The 22,572-nt window shown below is 40.6% G+C and overlaps 1 protein-coding gene across 3 annotated transcripts in view; it reads right to left on the bottom strand.

Moving 5' to 3' along the window:
- Window positions 1-22,572, bottom strand: part of TMEM131 (transmembrane protein 131) — a 276,973-nt gene that overhangs the window by 223,010 nt on the left and 31,391 nt on the right. For all 3 annotated transcript variants that reach the window (XM_059943536.1, XM_059943534.1, XM_059943537.1), the window contains exons 3-5: window positions 7,883-8,070; window positions 6,339-6,492; window positions 6,030-6,238 (exon numbers count right to left, since the gene is read on the bottom strand). In XM_059943536.1, coding sequence (XP_059799519.1) covers window positions 6,030-6,114 — 85 coding nt within the window. In that variant the 5' untranslated portion in view covers window positions 6,115-6,238; window positions 6,339-6,492; window positions 7,883-8,070. The remainder of the gene's footprint in view (window positions 1-6,029; window positions 6,239-6,338; window positions 6,493-7,882; window positions 8,071-22,572) is intronic.

The following is a 22,572-nucleotide window of genomic DNA, read 5'->3' as shown; positions in this document are numbered from 1 at the left end:
ATTTTGTTGCAATGGTGAATGGGAGTGTTTTGTTAATTTCTCTTTCTCATCTTCCGTTGTTTGTCTTTAGGAATGCAAAAGATTTCTGTGCATTAATTTTGTATCCTGCAACTTCACCAAATTCATTGATTAGCTCTAGTAGTTTTCTGGTGGCATCTTTAGGATTCTCTGTGTATAGTATCATGTAATCTGCAAACAGTGACAGTTTTACTTCTTCTCTTCCAATTTGTATTCCTTTTATTTCTTTTTCTTCTCTGATTGCCATGGCTAGGATTCCAAAACTATGTTGAATAATAGTGGTGATAGTGGACATCCTTGTCTTGTTCCTGATCTTAGGGGAAATGGTTTCAGTTTTTCACCATTGAGAATGATGTTTGCTGTGGGTTTGTCATATATGGCCTTTATTATGTTGAGGTAGGTAACCTCTACGCCCACTTTCTGGAGAGTTTTTATCATAAATGGGTATTGCATTTTTTCAAAAGTTTTTCTGCATCTATTGAGATGATCATATGGTTTTTATTCTTCAGTTTGTTAATATGGTGTATCACATTGATTGATTTGCATATAGTGAAGAATCCTTGCATCCCTGGGTTAAATCCCACTTGATCATGGTATATGATCCTTTTAATGTGTTGTTGGATTCTGTTTGCTAGGATTTTGTTGAGGATTTTTGCATCTATATTCATCAGTGATATTGGTCTTTAATTTTCCTTTTTTTGTAGTATCTTTGTCTGGTTTTGGTATCAGGGTGATGGTGGCCTCATAGAATGAGTTTGGGAGTGTTCCTTCCTCTGCAATTTTTTGGAAGAGTTTGAGAAGGGTGGGTGTTAGCTCTTCCCTAAATGTTTGATAGAATTCACCTGTGAAGCCATCTGGTCCTGGACTTTTGTTTGTTGGAAGATTTTTAATCACAGTTTCAATCTCAGTGCTTGTGATTGGTCTGTTCATATTTTCTATTTCTTCCTGGTTCAGTCCTGGATGTTATACCTTTCTAAGAATTTGTCCATTTCTTCCAGGTTGTCCATTTTATTGGCATAGAGTTGCTTGTAGTAGTCTTTTATGATGTTTTGTATTTCTGCGGTGTCCATTTTAACTTCTTTTTTATTTCTATTTTTATTGATCTGAGTCCTCTCCCTCTTTTTCTTGATGAGTCTGGGCAAAGGTGTATCAATTTTGTTTATCTTCTCAAAGAAGCAGCGTTTAGTTTTACTGATCTTTGCTATTGTTTTCTTTGTTTCTATTTCATTTATTTCTGCTCTGATCTTTATGATTTCTTTCCTTCTACTAATTTTGGGTTTTGTTTGTTCTTCTTTCTCTAGTTCCTTTAGGTGTAAGGTTAGATTGTTTATTTGAGATTTTTCTTGTCTCTTGAGGTAGGATTGTATTGCTATAAACTTCCCTCTTAGAACGGTTTTTGCTGCATCCCACAGGTTTTGGATCATTGTGTTTTCATTGTCATTTGTCTCTAGGTATTTTTTGATTTCCTCTTTGATTTCTTCAGTGATCTCTTGGTTATTTAGTAACATATTGTTTAGCCTCCATGTGTTTGTGTTTTTTACGTTTTTTCCCCGAAATTGATTTCTAATCTCATAGTGTTGTGGTTGCAAAAGATGCTTGATATGTTTTCAATTTTCTTAAATTTTCCAAGGCTTGATTTGTGACCCAAGATGTGATCTATCCTGGAGAATGTTCTGTGTGCACTTGAGAAGAAAGTATAATCTGCTGTTTTCGGGTGGAATGTCCTATAAATATCAGTTAAATCTGGTCTATTGTGTCATTTAAAGCTTGTGTTTCCTTATTAATTTTCTGTCTGGATGATCTGTCCGTCGGTGTAAGTGAGGTGTTAAAGTCCCCCACTATTATTGTGTTACTGTCAATTTCCTCTTTTATGGCTGTTAGCATTAGTGTTATGTATTGAGGTGCTCCTATGTTGGGTGCATATATATTTGTAACTGTTATATCTTCTTCTTGGATTGATCCCTTGATCATTATGTAGTATCCTTCCTTGTCTCTTGTAAAAGTCTTTATTTTAAAGTCTATTTTATCTGATATGTGTATTGCTACTCCAGCTTTCTTTTGATTTCCATTTGCATGGACTATCTTTTTCCATCCCCAAACCTCAACACATTTAAAAGATTTTAAATTATACAAAGTAAGTTCTTTGAAGATAATGGAATCAAGGTAGGAATCAATAACAGAAAGTCAATTGGAGAATCTATAAACACTTGGATATAAAACAACAGAGTTCTAAATTATCCATGGGTTAAAGAGGAAGTCTCAATGGAAAAAGGTCCATGTAACCAAATGAAAATAAAATACAAGTTATCAATATTTGCAGGATGCATCTAAAGCAGTGCTGAGGAAAAAAAATAATGAAAGACCAGAAATCAATGAAATTAAGTAATATCAGCAAAAATGGCAAAGTAAGGATAGGCAAAACTCTATAAGAGCAAAAAATGGCAAACTTTTCAGAATCAATGTTTTTCAGAACTTTGGAAATTAACCAAAGACTTTTAGCAATCCAGAAGTAGTGTTTATTTATTTATTTTTTTAAAAGGCTGAATTAGAGTAGGAACAATGGTTTTTCTGGGATTTTAACTTGCCCTATTTCCATTTCCCCTCCTCCCCGCCCAGCTCTGTGGCAGCCTTGAAAATCAAGTGCCCAGAATCATGGTGATAATGGTTTTAAATTAGCTATTTTAAACATGTTCATAGAACTAAAGGAAACCTGTTAAAGAACTAAAGGAAAGTATGACAATGATGTCTCACCAAATACAGAATATTAATAGATAGAAATTATGAAAAAATATAGAAATGTGTAGTAATTGAAATGAAAATTCACTAGAAGGGCTCAACAAATTTGAGCAGGTAGAAGGAAGAATCAGTGAACTTGGAAATGGGCCAAGGGCTTCCCTGGTGGCACAGTGGTTAAGAATCTGCCTGCCAATGCAGGGGACACGGGTTTGAGCCCTGGTCTGGGAAGATCCCACATGCCGCGGAGCGACTAAGCCCGTGAGCCACAACTACTGAGCCCAGCGCATCTGGAGCCTGTGCTCCACAACGGGAGAGGCCACGACGGTGAGAGGCCCACGCACCGTGATGAAGAGTGGCCCCCGCTCACCGCAACTGGAGAAAGCCCTCGCACAGAAACGAAGACCCAACACAGCCAAAAATAAAAATATAAATAAATAGATTAATTTAAAAAAAAAAAAAAGAAAATGGGCCAAATTAAATTATCTATTCTGAAGAAGAGAAAGAAAAAAAAGTGAACAAAAATGAACAGAGACTCCCTGAATCTTCTGGAGTCCCAGAAGAAGAGGAGAAAGAGAAAGGAGCAGAAAAAATATATTAAGAAACCATGGCTCAAAACTTTCCAAATTTGATGAAAAATAATCTACACATCCAAGAAACTCAATGCACTTCAAGCAGGATAAACTTAAAAACATCCACACCTAGAAATATCAAATATCAAACCAAACTATTGATAGCTAAAGACAAAAAGTGAATCTTGAAAACAGGAAGAAGCAATTCATCATAAACATGAAATCCTCAGTAAGATCAATTGATTTCTCGTCAGAAACCACAGGGCCAGAAGGCCGTAGGATGAAATAGTCAAAGGTTCTGAAAGAAAAAGACTGTTGACCAAGAGTTCTGTATCCAGCAAACTGTCTTTCTAAAGAGTTTTGAAAAAAGAAGGTGAAATTAAGACATAACTAGATAAACAAAAACAGAAAATTCATCACTAGCAAACCTGCCTACAGGAAGTCCTTCAGACAGAAATAAAAGACACTAAACAGTTACTTGGTCCATCTGAAGAAATAAAGAGCTTCAGTAAAGTTTAGTAAACTGTAGTCAGAATGAGCTAAGGAGAAGCCTGAAAGATGCTAATCTATCTTTAACACTCTTTTGCTATCACAGTCTCTGTCTTTTTAACCTTCTAGAAAAGACTTTCTCCCAGATGAAGGAAGGGCTGGGGGGAGCAGCTGGGGAGAGGAAAAAACCCAGTGTTGCCTCACTTGCTGGTATCCCAAAGTTGACTATAAACTCCTTGAGGGCAGGACCTGGGCCCGAAATACCTTTCAGACTTAACACCCTGGAGCGCTAAGTATGTGCCTGGTATGTTTCCAAGTTAACTGTGAAGCCTCAGCAACCTCAGAGATAGCGTTATTATCATCCCTACTTTACAGATAAGGAAAATAAGGCCCAGAAAAGCATTCAAAAAATCAAAGCCAACTTACATTGGAATGCTGTTATCAAAGCAAATTTAGAAATGAAAAAATTGCACAATGAATGTTGAAGCTTTGTTATACACTAAGACAAACTGACTAGTTGGCCTTATTCCCACTTTAAACATTTTTTTATTATTCCTTTGTATCATTTTCAGTGAATTTATTTAGTCACCTAAGGGCACGTCTAAACTTTCTGTCAGGTGTGACAAGTGATGCTGTAATCCTGACGTGGATTGAAAGGTGCACATTAGTTATAATTGGCGGTTTGTATTTTAAAATAAAATGTTACAGAGTATGTAGAAAAATGGTTAATCAAAGACATTAGGAACTAAAAAACAACGAAACAAAACCCAAAACAGAAATAAGTAGCGCACCAATCAGGAAATGGGAAGTCTTTCTAAGATTGCATATGGACTGAAGTGTGTGTGTGTGTGTGTGTGTGTGTGTGTGTGTGCGCGCGCGTGGTCTGCCCCTGTTCCATGTGGTGCAGTGATAATTAAATGAATGGTGAGCGTTCCTAGAGTTCCTTGTTGCTGAAGCACTCACCTCTCACCCAGGGCCTCTCGCATACACAGTCCCCCTGAGAACCCTACCCGGAACCTCACACATTCCCAAGCTAGTTCTGACTCTAACTGCCTTTCAAGCAGCATGTTCAGAGTCAAGGTCTGTGTTAGTTTCTCAAGGCTGCCGTAACAGCGCACCACAAAACCAGGTGGCTTAGAACAACAGAAATTTATTGTCTCATAGTTCTTGAGGCTAGAAGTCCAAAAGCAAGGTGTTGGCAGGGCCATGCTCCCTCTGTAACCTGTAGGGGAAGGACCCTTCCTAAACCTCTTGCCAGCTTCTGGTGGTTTGCTGACAATCTTTGGCACTCATTAAAATTATGAGTGCATGACTCCAATCCTCTGTCTTCACGTGACCCTCTTTCCTCTGTGTGTGTTTGCCCCTGAGTCCAAATTTCTCCTTTTCGTAAGGACATCAGTCATATTGGAATAGGGCCCACCCTCATGATCTCATTTTAACTTGATTACATCTGCAAAGACCCTATTTTCCAGTAAGGTCACTTTCTGAGCTGCTGGGGGTTAGGACTTGAATTGTGTTTTGGGGGAACACAATCCAATCCATAGCAGGGTGTTAGGTCACAGATCTGAGTTATATGTTCTTGCTTCTTGCACTTATGGAACTGGGAGGGCTCCGTGGTGCTGCCTTCTTCAAAATCACCTCCATCTTCGGACAAATGTTTGGTCAGGCACTTCCTGGGGAAGCCTGCCCAGGACCCAGCTACTGTGATATCAAGTGCCTTAGATGCCAGATGTCAGCGCGGGCAGGGACTCCTCCATGTGAGTAAAGCAGCTGACAGCTCATCAAGGATGGAAACAACCCAGAAGCCCTCTGGGTTCATCTTACTAGTTGCCCTTACTTTCCCTTCACTCTAAGGGCTTTCTATTTTTATCCTGCTGTGCTCTATGTTTGTTCTTACAATCCTCCTTAACTCTTTTGGGGATGAAATAAAGTATAAAAATAAATAAATGGCAATTCCCTGCCACGGTTTGATGGCTTAATTAAATAGCAGCCCAAGGGCACGCTGTGATTTCCAGGGCCTCAGTGTCGCCATGACAACCCCAGGGCACCACCGCTTCCACTTGGCCCTTCCCCAGCCTCTCATACTAACTCCAGCTCGTTCTCACCCTCAGCCCAGCCGCCACCCTTCTGAGACGCCATCTCTGAGCAACAGACAGGACCACGAGGCTCTCCATGTGTTCTCACAGAATCCTGGGCTCCCTGTCTTGCTGCACTCACCTCTTGGCTTTCTGGTCGCATGTTTAGTTCTGTCTCTCTCAAGGACAGGGACCATATCTCCTTCAGCATTTATTCCCACCAGCATCGAATTCAGAATCTTGCCTTCAGGCAGTCGTCATAGCCGTAGCTGGAAGACCATAGCGGTTCTGATCCCCGATGGCCTGCCTCTGGAGCTGCCATCACAGGTCACCAGATGTACCTATTTCGATCTAAAATTAAAATTGAATTTAAATTAACTGAAATTAAAAATTCAGTTCTTACATTCCATTAGCCACATTTCAAGTGTTTCATGGGCCACCTATGACTAACCTGGGACAGCACAGCTCTAGAACATTTCCATCATCACCGAAAGTTCTACTGGACAATGCTGGCCTAAGAGGATTGTGAAACCAGTGCCAGGATACTCTTGGTGTTTGTCCATTGCACTCCTAGCCCGTCAGAGCTATGCCAACTCGTTTTAGCCCTGGGAACAAAAGAGAAAATGTAAGCAGTGTAGCCCTCCGTTAGTATCAGGAGCTAATGCCCCTCAATAAAGAGAGGAACATAAGTGACATGACACATCCCCTCGTCAATGCCTAAACAAGCCTGGGCATTTCTGCCTCTGTGCTTTTGCACTTGTTATTTCTCTGCCTGGAATGCCCGCCCTAACAAGAACTCCTGACGTCTTCAGGTGTAAGCACACATGCCTTCACACGCATAAATCCTTCCTCTCCCACCCCTCCCCCTCAGTTGTGTGTATGCGTGTGTGTGTGTGTGTGTGTGTGTAAAATCTTTCTTCTCACAGTCTATCCCATGTATTATTATGCAGTGGCATCAGAATCTATGAGCAGATTATGTTCTGTAATTGGCACAGAAGGCAAAATCAAGTACAACAAAAACTGCCCTTGAAATTCTCTTAAATCTGCCATAGAGCACCCACGCTGGGTTTCATTTCTGTAACCCCATCCAGAAACCCTCAGGGACACCCAAGTGTAAGTGCTACTGGGTTAGACGAGGAAGGAAGAAGCAGAAGGAAGTGCATAAGCAGACATGTAGACATCTAAAGCACCCGCCCTTTGAGAGCACCCCCGGCGGGGAAGAAGGGCATTCAGGATGGTCGCTGAGAGACTGCAGCGTTTCCTCCAGTGGTTCTCAGAGTATGCTCCCTGGGGCCAGCAGTATCAGCATCACCTGGGAACTTGTTAGAAATGCAAATTCTCAGGCTCCATCCCCCGCCAGGACCAACTTGATCAGAAACTCTGACATCAACCTGAGTTCTAACAAACTCTCCAGGTGATTCCGTTGCGTGTTTAATTTGAGAACCCCTGGTTTACTCCCTCTGGCTTTAACATTTAGCCTCTATAGCTTAGTATAGATTTGTGTATTTGTTTGCTGTGAGATCACGATGCTATTGTGAGGTTGAAACAAGATAATAACTGTGAGACATGGAGAACAGACTTGTGGTTGCCAAGGGAGAGGAGGGGTGGGGGAAGGATGGATTGGGAGTTTGGGATTAGCAGATGCAAACTATTATATATAGAATGGATAAACAACAAGGACCTACTGTATAGCACAGGGAATTATATTCAATACCCTGTAATAAATCCTAATGGAAAAGAATATGAAAAAGAAAATATATATATATACGTATAATTCAATCACTGTGCTGTACAGCAGAAACTAACACGACATTGTAAATGAACTATACTTCAGTAAAATAAATTTTTTTTAAAAAGATAGTAACTGTGAAAGCATCCAGCTCAGGGCCTAGCTTGTAGTAGGCCCTCAACACATTTTTGTTGGATTGTAACCTGCCCAATCTGTTGCATTCTTTGAATAGAACCATTTGAGGAGCTGGAGAAGAGTTTGGCCACCTGCCTGTGTCTTTCCCAGATGGGTGTTTCCACTGAATGGTGTCATTCCCGCTCCTGTGGACGCTGGTCTCATCTCAGAGGAATTAGGGGAGAGAGTTAGGTTTGAAAGTCTTCTCAGAACTTAAGGGCATTAAAGTTGTACCACACATTCTCCAGGGCTTTCTCACTCCTCCTCACGATGGAAGGTTCTGTGTGAAGAAAGATGAGGTCATTACTGTGGAGGAGGAGGGGCAGGAGCACCGATAGGGTTAGGGTTAGGGTTACGGTTACGTTCAGGTTTAGATAGAACACCTGACTTGTTAGCACTGTTTGTTCTAAGGGCTTTCCCTGTACCCAGCAGTCCTCACAATAACCTATGAGGAGGGCACAGACATTGTTCCCACCTCATACAGGAAGAAACGGGAGCACAGAGGGGTTCTATAACTCAGGCACTCTTAGCCAGCTGGTATGAGGTAGAGTCGTGATTTGAACTCAGTCTGGCTCCAGATTCTGAGCTCTAACTACCACCCTCTGCTACCTCTCATACAGGGTCAGGTGAACCTTTTTTTTTTCTTCTCTTGGCCACACCATGCAGCATGCGGGATCTTAGTTCCCTGACCAGGCATGGAACCAGTGCCCCCTGCATTGGGAGTGCGGAGTCTTAACAACTGGACCACCAGGGAAGTCCTAAGGTCAGGTGAACTTTAAAGAGATGTTAGATGGGACAATAAGGAGCATATTAATGTCCAGCCATGAGGAAAAGGTTAACTAAATTCTGTGGGATTCATAAAATGGCATGCACATGGCCATTAAGTATGCAGCTATGGGGTTTACTTGATCACATAGAAAGATGCTTTATATCTAAAAAAGTGTATACACACCTTAATTTTACACACACATGCACATACATTCAAGAAAAGTATGTATGTATAGAAAAAAGACCAGAGGATCACTATAACGGTTTCCTAGATTTGCTAAAACAAGTTACCTCCAACTTGGTGGTTTATAACATCGGAAACGTATTCTTTCACAGTTTTGGAGGCTAGAAGCCTGAAAGCAAGGTATCAGCAGGGCAATGCTCTCTCTGAAGGCTCTAGGGAGGATCCTTCCTTGTCTCCCCCAGTTTCTGGTGGTCGTTAGCAATCCTTGGTGATCCTTGGTTTGTAGATGCATCAAACCAATCTCTATCTCCATCTTGATGTGGCCTTCTCTGCTGTGTGTATGTCTGTTTTTTCCTCATGTAAGGACACTAGTCACTGGCTTAGGGCCCACTCTGATCCAGTATGACTTCATCTTAATTTAATTACATCTGCAAAGACTATTTCCAAATAAGGTCACACTCTAAGGTTCCAGATGAATGTGAATTTTGGAGGGACACTGTTCAACCTAGTATAGTCTGCCCTCTGGCATCTAAAAAATTCAAGTCTGTTCCATATGCAAAATACACTCATCCCATCCTAAGATTCCCAAGGTCTTGAACTGTTCCCATATCAACTTTAAGTCTCAAATCTCATCAAAAAGTCCCAAATCTCATCTTCTAAAACCTCTAAATCTATGAGTAAGACCTGGGGCAAAATTCCTCTATCTGTAGACCTGTGAAGACGAGAAAACAAGTTATCTTCTTCCTAAATACAGTGAGGGAACAAGCATAGGATAGGCAAAGAGCATGCCCACTGCACCACTGCCCCAAACTCCACAGCTGCTGCCATCTGACACTTGCTATGCAAAATGCCAGGGACAAGACAGGAACACCTCCACCAGCTGTCCCAGAAGAACCAAATGCTTCCACTGCTGCTTTCCAGTTGATGCCAATCCCTGTGCGTGGTTGATCATCTCCCACTGCTCACTTGTGTTCCAATTCTCCTGTCGATACGTCTGATGAAAGGAACTTAAGTCCCACGCTTTCTGGCTGTTTTTGTGCTAGAGGTTGACTGAGGTTGTGCTGAGTGAGTCAATTGGAAACACTGACTACATGATATTATTTGAGGCACAGAAGTTCATGACAGTTTGTGAATTGCACAATTTTGCTATAATGAAGTGCTTTCCCTTAGCTTGTAAATGCTTTTTGTCCTGAATTTTCAACGTATCTATAATAAAGATTACGACCCTGCCTTTTTTTTTTTTTCTTTCTTTCTTTCTTTCTTTACCTTTGCCTGCCTGGCCTTTGCACATTTAAAAAAATTTAACCTTCCTGAGCAATTTGTTCTGGGTATATTTCTTACATAGAGTTGTATGTATTTCCATATATTAGAACTGTGGGCTTTTTTGGTGATCTGATACTGTTTTCCTTTTTTATAGGTGAGCCTGTTTATATTTATTAATTTAACTAACACCCTTGGTCTCAATTCTGTCATATTTTATGTTACGCTTTTGTTTTGATTGCTTCTTTTGAAATCTTTCACCATATTGTCTGACTTCGTGTGTTTGTGTGTGTGTATGTGTTTTCTGGTAATTAGAAAATTTATATTTTGTTCTAGCGGTAAACTTTTTTATTGAAGTGTCAGGTTGTGATCAAGTTTATGCTGGCCTCAACTTTTTGTCTTTTCTCTGGACAAGTTAGTGTAATATTGATCCTATTGTTATTTGCAGAAATTTCCCATTGAAGTCATCAGAGCTTGGAATTTTCTTTGTGAAAGGAGTTTTAATTATATGTTCAATTTTATTTAACAAATAAAGGACTATTTATATTTTCCATTCTTTTTTTTAAACGTCTTTATTGGAGTATAATTGCTTTACAATGGTGTATTCGTTTCTGCTGTATAACAAAGTGAATCAGCTATACATATACATACATCCCCATATCTCCTCCCTCTTGCGTCTCCCTCCCACCCACCCTATCCCACCCCTCTAGGTGGACACAAAGCACCGAGCTGATGTCCTTGTGCGATGAGGTTTCTTCCCACTAGCTATCTATTTTACATTTGGTAGTGTATATGTGTCCATGCCACTCTCTCACTTCATCCCAGCTTACCCTTCCCCCTCCCCATATCCTCAAGTCCATTCTCTATGTCTCTGCATCTTTATTCCTGTCCTGCTCCTAGGTTCTTCAGAACCTTTTTTTTTTTTAGATTCCATATATATGTGTTAGCATACGGTATTTGTTTTTCTCTTTCTGACTTACTTCACTCTGTATGAGTCTCTAGGTCCATCCACCTCACCACAAATAACTCAGTTTCATTTCTTTTTTATGGCTGAGTAATATTCCATTATATATATGTGCCACATCTTCTTTATCCATTCATCTGTCAATGGACACTTAGGTTGCTTCCATGTCCTGGCTATTGTATATACAGCTGCAGTGAACATTGTGGTACATGACTCTTTTTGAATTATGGTTTTCTCAGGGTATAGGCCCAGTAGTGGGATTGCTGGGTCATATGGTAGTTCTATTTTTAGTTTTTTGAGGAACTTCCATAATGTTCTCCATAGTAGCTGTATCAATTTACATTCCCACCAACAGTGCAAGAGCATTCCCCTTTCTCCACACCCTCTCCAGCATTTATTGTTTGTAGATTTTTTGATGATGGCCATTCTGACTGGTGTGAGGTGATACCTCATTGTAGTTTTGATTTGCATTTCTCTAATGATTAGTGATGTTGAGCATCCTTTCATGTGTTTGTTGTGCTAAGCAATCTGTATATCTTCTTTGGAGAAATGTCTGTTTAGGTTTTCTGCCCATTTTTGAATTGGGTTGTTTGTATTTCTGATATTGAGCTGCATGAGCTGCTTATATATTTTGGAGATTAATCCTTTGTCAGTTGCTTCATTTGCAAATAGTTTTGCCCATTCTGAGGGTTGTCTTTTCATCTTATTTATGGTTTCTTTTGCTGTGCAAAAGCTTTTAAGTTTCATTAGGTCCCATTTATTTATTTTTGTTTTTATTTCCATTACTCTAGGAGGTGGGTCAAAAAAGATCTTGCTGTGATTTATGTCAAAGAGTGTTCTTCCTATACTTTCCTCTAAGAGTTTTATAGTGTCTGGTCTTACATTTAGGTCTTTAATCCATTTTGAGTTTATTTTTGTGTATGGTGTTAAGGAGTGTTCTGATTTCATTCTTTTCCATCTAGCTGTCCAGTTTTCCCAGCACTACTTATTGAAGAGACTGTCTTTCCTCCATTGTATATTCTTGCCTCCTTTATCAAAGACATGGTGACCATAGGTGCATGGGTTTATCTCTGGACTTTCTATCCTGTTCCATTGACCTATATTTCTGTTTTTGTGCCAGTACCATACTGTCTTGATTACTGTAGCTTTGTAGTATAGTCTGAAGTCAGAGAGCCTGATTCCTCCAGCTCCGTTTTTCTTTTTCAAGATTGCTTTGGCTACTCGGGGTCTTTTGTGTTTCCATTCAAATTGTGAAATTTTTTGTACCAGTTCTGTGAAAAATGCCATTGGTAGTTTGACAGGGATTGCATTGAATCTGTAGATTGCTTTGGGTAATATAGTCATTTTCACAATGTTGATGCTTCCAATCTGAGAACATGGTATATCTCTCCATCTGTTTCTATCACCTTTGATTTCTTTCATCAGTGTCTTATAGTTTTCTGCATACAGGTCTTTTGTCTCCTTAGGTAGGTTTATTCCTAGGTGTTTTTTTTTTTCTTGCAGTGGTAAATGGGAGTGTTTCCTTAATTTCTACTTCAGATTTTTCATCATTAGTGTATAGGAATACAAGAAGTTTCTGTGCATTAATTTTGTATCCTGTTATTTTACCTGTATCCTGTTATTTTTAGATTCATTGATCAGTTCTAGTAGTTTTCTGGTAGCATATTAGGATACTCTACGTATAGTATCATGTCATCTGCAAACAGTGACAGTTTTACTTCTTCTTTTCCGATTTGGATTCCTTTTATTTCTTTTTTGTCTCTGAATGCTGTGGCCAAAACTTCCAAAACTATGTTGAATAATACTGGTGAAAGTGGGCAACCTTGTCTTGTTCCTGATCTTAGTGGAAATGGTTTCAGTTTTTCACCATTGAGAACTATGTTGGCTGTGGGTTTGTCATATATGGCCTTTATTATGTTGAGGTAAGTTCCCTCTATGCCTACTTTCTGGAGGGTTTTTATCATAAATGGGGTTGAATTTTTTTGAAAGCTTTTTCTCAAGGTGATCATATGGTTTTTCTCCTTCAATTTGTTAATATGGTTTATCACGTTGATTGATTTGCATATATTGAAAAATCCTTGCATTCCTGGGATAAACCCCACTTGATCAGGGTGTATGAACCTTTTAATGTGTTTGCTAGTATTTTGTTGAGGATTTTTGTATCTATGTTCATCAATGATATTGGCCTGTAGTTTTCTTTTTTTGTGACATCTTTGTCTGGTTTTGGTGTCGGGGTGATGGTGGCCTCATAGGTTGAATTTCAGCGTGTTCCTCTCTCTGCTGTATTTTGGAAGAGTTTGAGAAGGATAGGTGTTAGCTCTTCTATAAATGTTTGATAGAATTCGCCTGTGAAGCCATCTGGTTCTTGGCTTTCGTTTGTTGGAAGATTTTTAATTACAGTCTCAATTTCAGTGCTTGTGATTGGTCTGTTTATATTTTCTATTTCTTCCTGGTTCAGTCTCGAAAGGTTGTGCGTGTCTACAAATTTGTCCATTTCTTCCAGGTTGTCCATTTTATTGGCATATAGTTGTTTGTAGTAATCTCTCATGATCCTTTGTATTTCTGCAGTGTCAGTTGTTACTTCTCTTTTTTCATTTCTAATTCTATTGATTTGAGTCTTCTCCCTTTTTTTCTTGATGAGTCTGGTGAATGGTTTACCAATTTTGTCTATCCTCTCAAAGAACCACCTTTTAGTTTTATTGATCTTTGCTATTGTTTCCTTCATTTCTTTTTCATTTATTTCTGATCTGATCTTAATGTTTTCTTTCCTTCTGCTAACTTTGAGGTTTCTTGGTTCTTCTTTCTCTAATTGCTCTAGGTGTAAGGTTAGGCTGTTTATTTGAGATGTCTCTTGTTTCTTGAGGTAGCATTGTATTGCTATAAACTTCCCTCTTAGAACTGCTTTTGTTGCATCCCATAGGTTTTTTGTCGTCGTGTTTTCATTGTTATTTGTTTCTAGGTATTTTTTGATTTACTCTTTGATTTCTTCAGTGATCTCTTGGTTACTTAGTAGTGTATTGTTTAGCCTCCATGTGTTTGTATTTTTTACAGATCTTTTCCTGTAATTGATATCTAGTCTCATAGTGTTGTTGTCAGAAAAGATACTTGATACGATTTCAATTTTCTTAAATTTACCAAGGTTCGATTTGTGACCCAAGATATGATCTAGCCTGGAGAATGTTCCATGAGCACTTGAGAAGAAAGTGTATTCTGTTGTTTTTGGATGGAATGTCCTATAAATAGCAATTAATTCCATCATGTTTAATGTGTCATTTAAAGCTTGTGTTCCCTTATTTATTTTCATTTTGGATGATCTGTCCATTGGTGAAAGTGGGGTGTTAAAGTCCCCTACTATGATTGTGTTACTGTCAATTTCCCCTTTTACGGCTGTTAGCATTTGCCTTATATATTGAGGTGCTCCTATGTTGGGTGCATAAATATTTACAATTGCTATATCTTCTTCTTGAATTGATCCCTTGATCATTATGTAGTGTCCTTCTTTGTCTCTTGTAATAGTCTTTATTTTAAAGTCTATTTTGTCTGATATGAGGATTGCTACTCCAGCTTTCTTTTGATTTCCATTTGCATGGAATATCTTTTTCCATCCCCTCACTTTCAGTCTCTATGTGTCCCTAGGTCTGAAGTGTGTCTCTTGTAGACAGCATATGTATGGGTCTTGCTTTTGTATCCATTCAGCCAGTCTATGTCTTTTGGTTGGAGCATTTAGTCCATTTACATTTAAGGTAGTTATCGATTGTATGTTCCTATTACCATTTCCTTAACTGTTTTGGGTTTGTTATTGTAAGTCTTTTCCTTCTCTTGTGTTTCCTGCCTAGAGAACTTCCTTTAGCATTTGTTGTAAAGCTGGTTTGGTGGTGCTGAATTCTCTTAGCTTTTGCTTGTCTGTAAAGGTTTTAATTTTTCCATTGAATCTGAATGAGATCCTTGCTGGGTAGAGTAATCTTGGTAGTAGGTTTTTCCCTTTCATCACTTTAAATATGTCCTGCCACTCCCTTCTGGCTTGCAGTTTCTGCTGAAAGATTAGGTGTTAACCTTATGGGGATTCCCTTGTATGTTATTTGCTGTTTCTCCCTTGTTGCTTTTAATATTTTTTCTTTGTATTTAATTTTTTATAGTTTAATTAATGTGTGTCTTGGCATGTTTCTCCTTGGACTTATCCTGTATGGGACTCTCTGTGCTTCCTGGATTTGACTATTTCCTTACCCATATTAGGTAAGTTTTGAACTATAATCTCTTCAAATATTTTCTCAGTCCCTTTTTTTTTTCCTCTTCTTCTGGGACCCCTATAATTCGAATGTTGGTGCGTTTAATGTTGCCCCTGAGGTCTCTGAGATTGTCCTCAATTCTTTTCATTCTTTTTTTTTTATTCTGCTCTGCAGTAGTTATCTCCACTATTTTATCTTCCAGGTCACTTATCCGTCTTTCTGCCTCAGTTATTCTGCTACTGATTCCTTCTAGAGAATTTTTAATTTCATTTATTGTGTCATTCATCATTGTTTGTTTGCTCTTTAGCTCTTCTAGGTCCTTGTTAAACGTTTGTTTTATTTTCTCCATTCTATTTCCAAGATTTTGGATCATCTTTACTATCATTACTCTGAATTCTTTTTCAGGTAGACTGCCTATTTCCTCTTCATTTGTTTGGTCTGGTGGGTTTTTACCTTGCTCCTTCATCTGCTGTGTATTTCTCTGTCTTCTCATTTTGCTTAACTTATTGTGTTTGGGATCTCTGTTTCGCAGGCTGTAGGTTCGTAGTTCCTGTTGTTTTTGGTGTCTGCTCCCAGTGGGTAAGGTTGATCCAGTGGGTTGTGTAGGGTTCTTGGTGGAGGGGACTGGTGCCTGTGTTCTGGTGGATGAGGCTGGATCTTGTCTTTCTGGTGAGCAGGACTGCATCCGGTGGTGTGTTTTGGGGTGTCTGTGAACTTATTATGATTTTAGGCAGCCTCTCTGCTAATGGGTGGGTTTGTGTTCCTGTCTTGCTAGTTGTTTGGCATAGGGTGTCCACCACTGTAGCTTGCTGGTCGTTGAGTGTAGCTGGGTCTTAGCGTTGAGATGGAGATCTCTGGGAGAGCTTTCGTCATTTGATATTATGTGGGGCTGGGAGGTGTCTGGTGGACCAATGTCCTGAACTCGGCTCTCCTACCTCAGAGGCTCAGGCCTCACACCCAGCCACAGCACCAAGACCCTGTCAGTCACAAAGCTCAGAAGACAAGGGAGTAAAAAGAGAAAGAAAGAAAGAAAATAAATAAGTAAATAAAATAAAGTTTTTAAAATAGAAAAAAATTATTGAAAATAAAAAAGTAATAAAGAAAAAAGAGAGAAAGAAAGAAGAGAGCAACCAAACCAAAAAACAAATCCACGAATGATAACAAGCGTTAAAAACTATACTAAAAAACAAAACAAAACAAAAAACAGACAGTCAGAACCCTAAGACAAATGGCAAAAGCAAAGCTATACATACAAAATCACACAAAGCATACACATACACACTCACAAAAGGAGAAAAAAGAGAAAAAAATATATATATATAAATTAAAAAAGGAAGAGAGCAACCAAATCAATAAACAAATCTACCAATGATAATAAGCCCTAAATACTAAACTAGGATAAACATAAAACCAGAAACAACTTTGATGCAGAAAGGAAACCCCAAGTCTACAGTTGCTCCCAAAGTCCACCGCCTCAATTTTGGGATGATTCATTGTCTATTCATGCGTTCCACAGATGCAGGGTGCATCAAGTTATTATGGAAACTTAATCCACTGCTCCTGAGGCTGTTGGGAGAAATTTTCCTTTCTCTTCTTTGTTCGCACAGTTCCTGGGGTTCAGCTTTGGATTTGGCCCTGCCTCTGCATGTAGGTCACCTGAGGGTGTCTGTTCCCCGCCCAGACAAGACGGGGTTAAAGGAGCAGCTTATTAGGGGGCTCTGGCTCACTCAGGCCGGGGGGAGGGAGGGTTACGGAATGTGGGGCGAGCCTGTGGCGGCAGAGGCCAGCGTGATGTTGCAACAGCCTGAGGCATGCCGTGTGTTCTCCTGGGGAAGTTGTCTCTGGATCACGGGACCCTGGCAGTGGTGGGCTGCCCAGGCTCCTGGGCGGGGAGGTGTGGAGAGTGACCTGTGCTTGCACACAGGCTTCTTGGTGGCTGCAGCAGCAGCCTTAGCGTCTCATGCCCATCTCTGGGGTCTGCGCAGATAGCCGTGGCTCGTGCCTGTCTCTGGAGCTTGTTTAGGAGGTGCTCTGAATCCCCTCTCAATGGTCTCTTGCCTCTCTGTCAGTTCCAGACTTTTTCCCGGTCTCCCTCCCAGCTAGCTGTGGTGCACTAGCCCCCTTCAGGCTATGTTCACACATCCAACCCCAGTCCTCTCCCTGGGGTCTGACCTACGAGGCCGAAGCCTCAGCTCCCAGCCCCCAGCCACCCCGGCAGATGAGCAGACAAGCCTCTCGGGCTGGTGAGTGCTGGTCGGCACCGATCCTCTGTGTGGGAATCTCTCCGCTTTGCCCTCTGCACCCCTGTTGCTGTGCTCTCCTCCGTGGCTCTGAAGCTTCCCCCCCCACCGTCATGCCCCGCCTCCACCAGTGAAGAGCCTTCCTAGTGTGTGGAAACTTTTCCTCCTTCACAGCTCCCTCCCAGAGGTACAGGTCCCATCCCTATTCTTTTGTCTCTGTTTCTCCTTTTTTCCTTTGCCCTACCCAGGTACATGGGGAGTTTCTTGCCTTTTGGAAAGTCTGAGGTCTTCTGCCAGCGTTCAGTAGGTGTTCTGTAGGAGTTGTTCCACATGTAGATGTAGTTTTGATGTATTTGTGGGGAAGAAGGTGATCTGCACATCTTATTCCTCCACCGACTTGAAGGCGCCCCCTATATTTTCCATTCTTTCTGAGGCAATCTTGGAAAGTCTGTTTTTCAAGGAATTGTCCCTTTTCATCTAAATGTCTAAGTTTATTGGCATAAAGTTATTTTTAATATCTTTTCATTATCTCCTTAATGTCTACAGGATCTATATTTTGGTGTTTTTATGCTTTCTTTCTATTTTTTTTTTTTATCTTTGGCCTTCAGCCTTTTTTTTTTTTTTTTTTCGGTTTTTGGTTTTTCTTTTTTAAGGTAAGAAGTGGATTTATTTAGAGATATACACATTCCATAGACAGAATGTGGGGCCTTTAGCCTTTTAATGATGTGCCTAGGTGTGGTTTTCTTTGTACTTATCCTACTTGCATTCTTGTATCTATGACTTGATACCTTTCATCACTTTTGGAAAATTAATAACCAGATTCTCTGCAGCCACATCCTCTCTCTTCTCTCTTTCTGGGACTTGAATTCCATGTATGTCAGACTTCTTTTTTTTTTTTTTTTACTATGTCCTGTATGTGTCTTACACTTATTTCTCCTATTCTTTGTTTTTCCTTTCAGAATTTCAACTGACTTATTTTTCAATTTCCTAATTCCCTCTTCTGTGTGTAATCTGCTGTTGTTCTTGTGGGGAAGGGTGATCTGATACAAACTACTCCATCATACTGGCAATATCTCTGAATCACTTAAAATTATTTGGTTATTTTAATTTCACTAGCTCGCTTTTCTCAATTCTCTCTTCCTTTTACCTTATTATATTTTCCAGCTAAGCCCTCTTCTCTTGTGTGCCGCATCTGTTTGAGTCTTCATTTCTGTAGTGGTTTTGCTTTTTATTCCTCTGCTTGCCTATGCTCTGCTGACTCATATTCCGTCTTCCTCTGTGCCTTACCTTGTCTTTCCTGGACTCTTCAATATTGCTTTGTGCTCTTCCTTTTTTCTTTTTTCTTTTGGTTGCGTTGGGTCTTCGTTGCTGCGCATGGGCTTTCTCTAGTTGCGTCAAGCGGGGGCTACTCTTTGTTGTGGTGTGTGGGCTTCTCATTGTGATGGCTTCTGTTGTGGAGCATGGGCTCTAGGCATGCGGGCTTCAGTAGTTGTGGCACGTGGGCTCAGTAGTTGTGGTTCATGGGCTCTAGAGCACAGGCTCAGTAGTTGCGGCACACGGGCTTAGTTGCTCCGCGGCATGTGGGGTCTTCCCGGACCAGGGCTCAAACCCATGTCCCCTGCATTGGCAGGTGGATTCTTAACCACTGCGCCACCAGGGAAGCCCATGTGCTCTTCTTTTTTCATAAGCAAATACTTCACTCATTTTTTTCTAAAATTCCTGGAACAATGTTTAGTCAACTTTTCATCTGTTCTGTGGCAACAGCCTTTTTGGTAATTGTTTTTCACTGGCCACTTCCCCACTGTTACTTTCATCTTTATCTTCATGTGCTATCTTTGTTTATATTCTGTGGCTTAAAAAAAATTAATACTCTTTTATAAAGAGATGGAGTCTGCCTGGAGGTTTAAATTGCAGAAGAGCTGGTGCCATTTCCCAGGGTAAACGCGGTAGAGTGTGAGAGTTCTTATTTCCTTTATCTCTCCTCAGTCAGATAAGACTGCTCACACCCTTCTGTGTCACTATCAGAATGCAAACGTGGCCCGTCTGTGTCCTTCCTCATCCAGTTGCACATTTCTTATTTGTCAAGACTTTAGATTTAACCACTCTACAGAATCTCCAGCCACAAACCTGTACTGTTCCCATTATTCCAAAAAGAGGCCATTGGTTTTGTCCCTTAGGGTGTGTCACTTACTTTGAGGAACCAGGCTTTCCTGCGTTTGAGTGACATTTCCAACAGTGGCTATCCTCTCTCATTATCTTCCCACGTGCCTACTTGACCTTCACTGCACTTCATCTATTTTGGTTCAGGGTTACAGATGTCTCTTTATTTCTTTCAAGCTAGAGTTTTGTTCCTGTTTCTTATTCTCCTTCTTGCTTTTGGGTGATTTCTCAGAGAAGAGGGAAACTGCCCTCTTTATGCCACATTTTAAAACCAGAAGTCTCACCCTCAGGGAGTCTTTTGCATGCTACACTATTTTTAGTTTCAGTTCTGCATCACATATGATCTTTCAGAGTTGTATTAAACGGTGCTTAGGGAACTGAATTCAAGTTTAAATTCAATCTTGCCTGGTGTTACCAATGCAAATAACTCAATCAAAGAGACAATCAAATCATCAGAAACAGTCACACGTGGCTAAACTTGCATAGGTGCAGGCAGTGACAATCCCATCAGAGTATAATCCTCTGCCTGGAAGCTAGTAAAAAATTTGGAAAAAATGGTGTATAACATTTAAACTGGGCCTGAAGAATGGTTAGAATCCAACTGGCTGGTAAGGAAGGTGAGTCCCTTCTGTGGAGCAGCATCAGTTTTTGCAAAGGCTGAAATTTTCGCGTGGGTTTAGGAATCAAACAGCACACAGTCCAACTGGGAAGGAAAATAGAGTTCTAGAGCACATGGCACTTTTTTCTATTGAACAGGAAACCAATTCTTTAACTCAGAATGAAGCCTACCCCCAGCTGTCGAACACACCTTGTCTTCTCACTGTCCACAGAACAATGGCTGCATTCCACAGACTGTCATTCACAGCCCTTTACCCCATGACGACAAAACGAAACTGAAGGAATTGGGTTAAATGACCAGTCAAATCTCTTTCATTCTGTGGACAAAGAATGTCCCCTGCCATATCAGTAAGCAAAGGATGCTGCATCCGTCAAGCCATCAGCCACTGCAGCCGCCCCCCACTGTGCACCCTGAGGATGGAGAAAAGCCAGGATACTAGCCCTAGATAGCTAAGATGCATATAAAAGGAACGATTTCAATGAGCCCAGACTCTTGCATCTACCCATACATAGAAAAGTGCTACATTCATTAACTTGAGATGTCTGGTTTTCTTTTTTTTTAATTAATTAATTTAATTTATTTATTTTTGGCTGCATTGGGTCTTCATTGCTGCGCATGGGCTTTCTCTAGTTGCGGCGAGCGGGGCTACTCTTCATTGCGGTGCACATGTTTCTCATTGTGGTGGCTCCTCTTGTTGCGGAGCACGGGCTCTAGGCACGTGGGCTTCAATAGTTGTTGCATGTGGGCTCAGTAGTTGTGGCTCGTGGGCTCTAGAGCACAGGCTCAGTAGTTGTGGTGCTCGGGCTTAGTTGCTCCGTAGTGTGTGGGATCTTCCCAGACCAGGGCTCGAACCCATGTTTCCTGCATTGGCAGGTGGATTCTTAACCACTGTGCCACCAGGGAAGTCCCTGGTTTTCTTTAATTAACAGTAATCTTTGGATGTTCTGACTACCTAGTTTTTGCTGCAAAACTCCTATATATCTTGGCTCCTCCCTTACCTCTTTGGAGCTGCCCCTCAGAGCTATCTGAGAGGCTGTCTTCCAGGCTTAAGTTCTCAGTTTTGTCCTCCTAATAAAACATAATTCTCAACTTTTAGATTGTGCATTTTCTTTTCCGTCGACATTGCTATGATTTGATAGCATTCTCCCCCCTCTTCCCCCTCCGTATATGACTGTGTGTTGCTCAGCAAGCATGCCTCACCCTTTCCCATATCTGTCCATTGCTCATGCTAATTTCTCCACTTGGAATTCTTTTCTTACTATCAACTCTGCTGATAAAAAAATCCTCTTATCCTTCAAAGCCCCACAGGCCTCTCCTGATTCCCCAACCAGATATGAACTTGCTTTCTACCTCTTGGACTGAATTTTTCACAATCTTTTCAGACCAGGTACCACTCCCCAGGGAGGAAAGGACTCCTGTGACACCTCAAGTCATCCCTCTGTCCTTGGGAAAGTGTCTCCAAAACCAGCCTTCAAACTCTTGCTCTCATGTTTCCCTCTTTTATGACCTAGCCTTGGAAGTGAAACACCATCATTTCTGCCATATTGTCTTGGTCCCACAGACTAATCCTGATTTAATACGGGAACCATGCAAGGGCATGAATACCAGGAAACTGGGCTCAGTGGAGGCCACCCTGGAGGCTACCACACCTACTTACCTGGGGTTTGTCTTTGTGCAAGTCACTCATCTGTCTAGACCTTGTTCTCTCATTTATAAATAATAACACCTCCCAGGAATTTGTGGCGATTAAATGCTTATAAAGTGGTTTGAGCTGCTTCCCCCTCCCCGACCCCAGACAAACATTACCCAGGACTCTTCTAGGGAAGCCAGTTGCAGCCTCTCTCCCTGAAACGCTCCAACCCTCTGCTCTCCTCTCCTCCCCACTTCATCCTCCTCCCTCCACACCAGGGGGAATATTTTCAAACCATTCCTCAAACCTCACTCCTCCCAAACATGATGTCTATGCTTCAGTCCTCCACATTCCCCTAAGGACCCAGGCTTTAGAATCTAAAAGTCAGGAAGAACCTTGCTAGTATTTTTTCCCCTATTCTATCATACATTTGACCATATCAGGGCTGATCATTTACTTGGAAGGAATTACCAGGAAAGTGAAAAAAGAAAAAAAAAAAATCTATATTTAAAAAAAATATATATATGTGTGTATATATATATATTATATATTTTATATATATATATATATTATATATAAAATATAATATATAATATATATATATAATTTAAGAAACCTTATTTTACCAGGGGGTTAAACAGAGGATAAAATACAATTTCAGAGGAGTGGCTCCTATCCCTGACTGGCTTCCTGGAGGAGGTGTGTTACCGAGTCCAAGCTCATACTGCTCA

Source organism: Balaenoptera ricei, chromosome 13 (genome assembly GCF_028023285.1).
Source record: "Balaenoptera ricei isolate mBalRic1 chromosome 13, mBalRic1.hap2, whole genome shotgun sequence".
Taxonomy (NCBI): Eukaryota; Metazoa; Chordata; class Mammalia; order Artiodactyla; family Balaenopteridae; genus Balaenoptera; species Balaenoptera ricei.
This window is presented reverse-complemented; position numbering and strand designations above follow the sequence as displayed.